At 40.8% G+C, this 1,928-nt stretch overlaps 1 protein-coding gene across 1 annotated transcript in view; it reads left to right on the plus strand.

Moving 5' to 3' along the window:
• Positions 1–1,928, plus strand: part of LOC109487966 (ATP-binding cassette sub-family D member 4-like) — a 25,926-nt gene that overhangs the window by 3,750 nt on the left and 20,248 nt on the right. Inside the window, exon 3 of the mRNA XM_019792087.1 lies at positions 1,394–1,527. Coding sequence (XP_019647646.1) covers positions 1,394–1,527 — 134 coding nt within the window. The remainder of the gene's footprint in view (positions 1–1,393; positions 1,528–1,928) is intronic.

Below are 1,928 nucleotides of genomic sequence, written 5' to 3' on the forward strand. Positions count from 1 at the left end.
ACTTGGATCCGGACTTGTAAGAATGTTAAGGTTCAAGTCCAAAAAAACCTAAAAGTCAAGAACCGAGTCCGGACTTATTACCATAAAAGACCATTTCACATACCCCTTTTCTTTCCATACCACCTAAAACCTTCTGTACATAGCAAAATCTTTGCTGCAAAATGAAGAAAACATTGCCATCGGGCATCGTCAAGTGTCTGCCTCCATGTTAAGTGGTCAAAGTTTCACCCAGACAACATTGCAAGGTTGCCAACATGCAATTTTGTATATGTCATGGGTTTAGGTCCGGACTTACAAGTCCGGAACTGAACCTAAACCTCTGGACTTGAATCCGGACCTGAACCTAAAATTGAGTTTAGGTATGCATCACTAGTGGAAAAGCTAAAAAGACCAATCAGACTCTTAGTTCATATTTGAATAAAATGAATGTACATCACCAGATTTGTCCCGGACGTATAATGACAATGATGATCATGAATCTAACAATTTTTCTGGACAACTCCTAACAAGCAGTTGCAGCTCATTCTTAAACCTGAAGAATACCTGGTTGCTTAGTAACTCTATGAATGATTCTTACCTACATGTATTATAATGTGTATAATTACTGTTCCAGGAAAGCTGCCCTCAACATGCTGTTCTGCAGACGATTCTGGAACCTTCTAAAGGTCATCTTCCCGAAGCTGATCTCACCAACGTTCCTCATGTTCTGCACACTTCTGGCTGTTTGTCTACTGGGTGAGTAACAAGAGTTTTGTTTTCAATTTATAAAGACTCATGTAATTTATTTATTTACTTCATCATAAAACAGCTGGGTAGCCCGTTCAGCTAGTAGAAGCTGCTTTCCAATGACAAAATGCAATGACAGTGTAGAATAGAGTAGATTCATTCCTGAAGTAAAACGAGATGAGGACAAGGGGGGAGGTACAAACTTAGCCACGTTTAGGATTGCGTTCTCACTGCAAAAGTACCACCTACATCAGCTACATATATAGCGACTTTTCAAGTGCTCAAGGTGGGAGAGGCCAGGGGTCCCGGTAACACAATAGCTTCAAAATTAACGTATTACAATTTCATTACAACTTACACTAGTCACAGCATCGTTTCTATGGTCCAGTCCTGATCAATTCCATAGTGGATTATTGCAGCATGTTCTTAAATGCTGCCACTGAGGGTGCTATTCTTACATTTGGCGGTAAACTGTTCCATGTCGTTGCACCCGAGTACGCTATTGATCTCCTGTATAGCTCTCTACGGACCATCGGTACATGCAATCTGTTTGACATTTAGTTCTTGACTTGCAGTGAATGAGTGATTATCAAACATGCAAATGACTTATTATGTACATATCACCTCATGCATGATTATAGTCACAGGTTTCTGTCTGTGTTTGCAGAACAAGTGGTGATCTACCAGACCGGCCTGATTCCCAGCCAGTTCGTGAAGATCCTGGCAGCAGAGAATCCTCAGAAGTCAGAGTTCATGACCAGACTGTGGCTGTCCCTCATCATTATTGGGCTCAACTCAACTGTAAGAAGGTTTACATTAGTTGGAAAACAGGATAGATTTGAATAACCTCTACCAGGCTTCGGAAGGGGCAAATGTACCCCCTCACTGGACCAACTCCTGGCTGATTTCTACTACATGTATTTCCAGCTGCCTCTGAAAACTGGTAGAGGCTAAGGTCACACCAATTTAATTTCTTGGTTAACGGATTTCTCTAGAAAAATAACGGAGCGGGCGGCCAAAAAAAATAAAAACAGGCCTTAGGCATCCTACATGTATTATGGCCCAAAATGGTACGATAGGAGCCATGAAGTCAACACACCAGGCTGGTTCAAAATTTAAACAATGAATTTTGAACTTTTAATGATACCATTGCATTGAAAGATGGAATAACTGTAACAAAGTAAGGATGAAAAGGACTGTTT

This window comes from Branchiostoma belcheri, unplaced genomic scaffold, assembly GCF_001625305.1.
Source record: "Branchiostoma belcheri isolate BF01 breed outbred unplaced genomic scaffold, Haploidv18h27 scaffold90, whole genome shotgun sequence".
NCBI classification, from domain to species: Eukaryota; Metazoa; Chordata; class Leptocardii; order Amphioxiformes; family Branchiostomatidae; genus Branchiostoma; species Branchiostoma belcheri.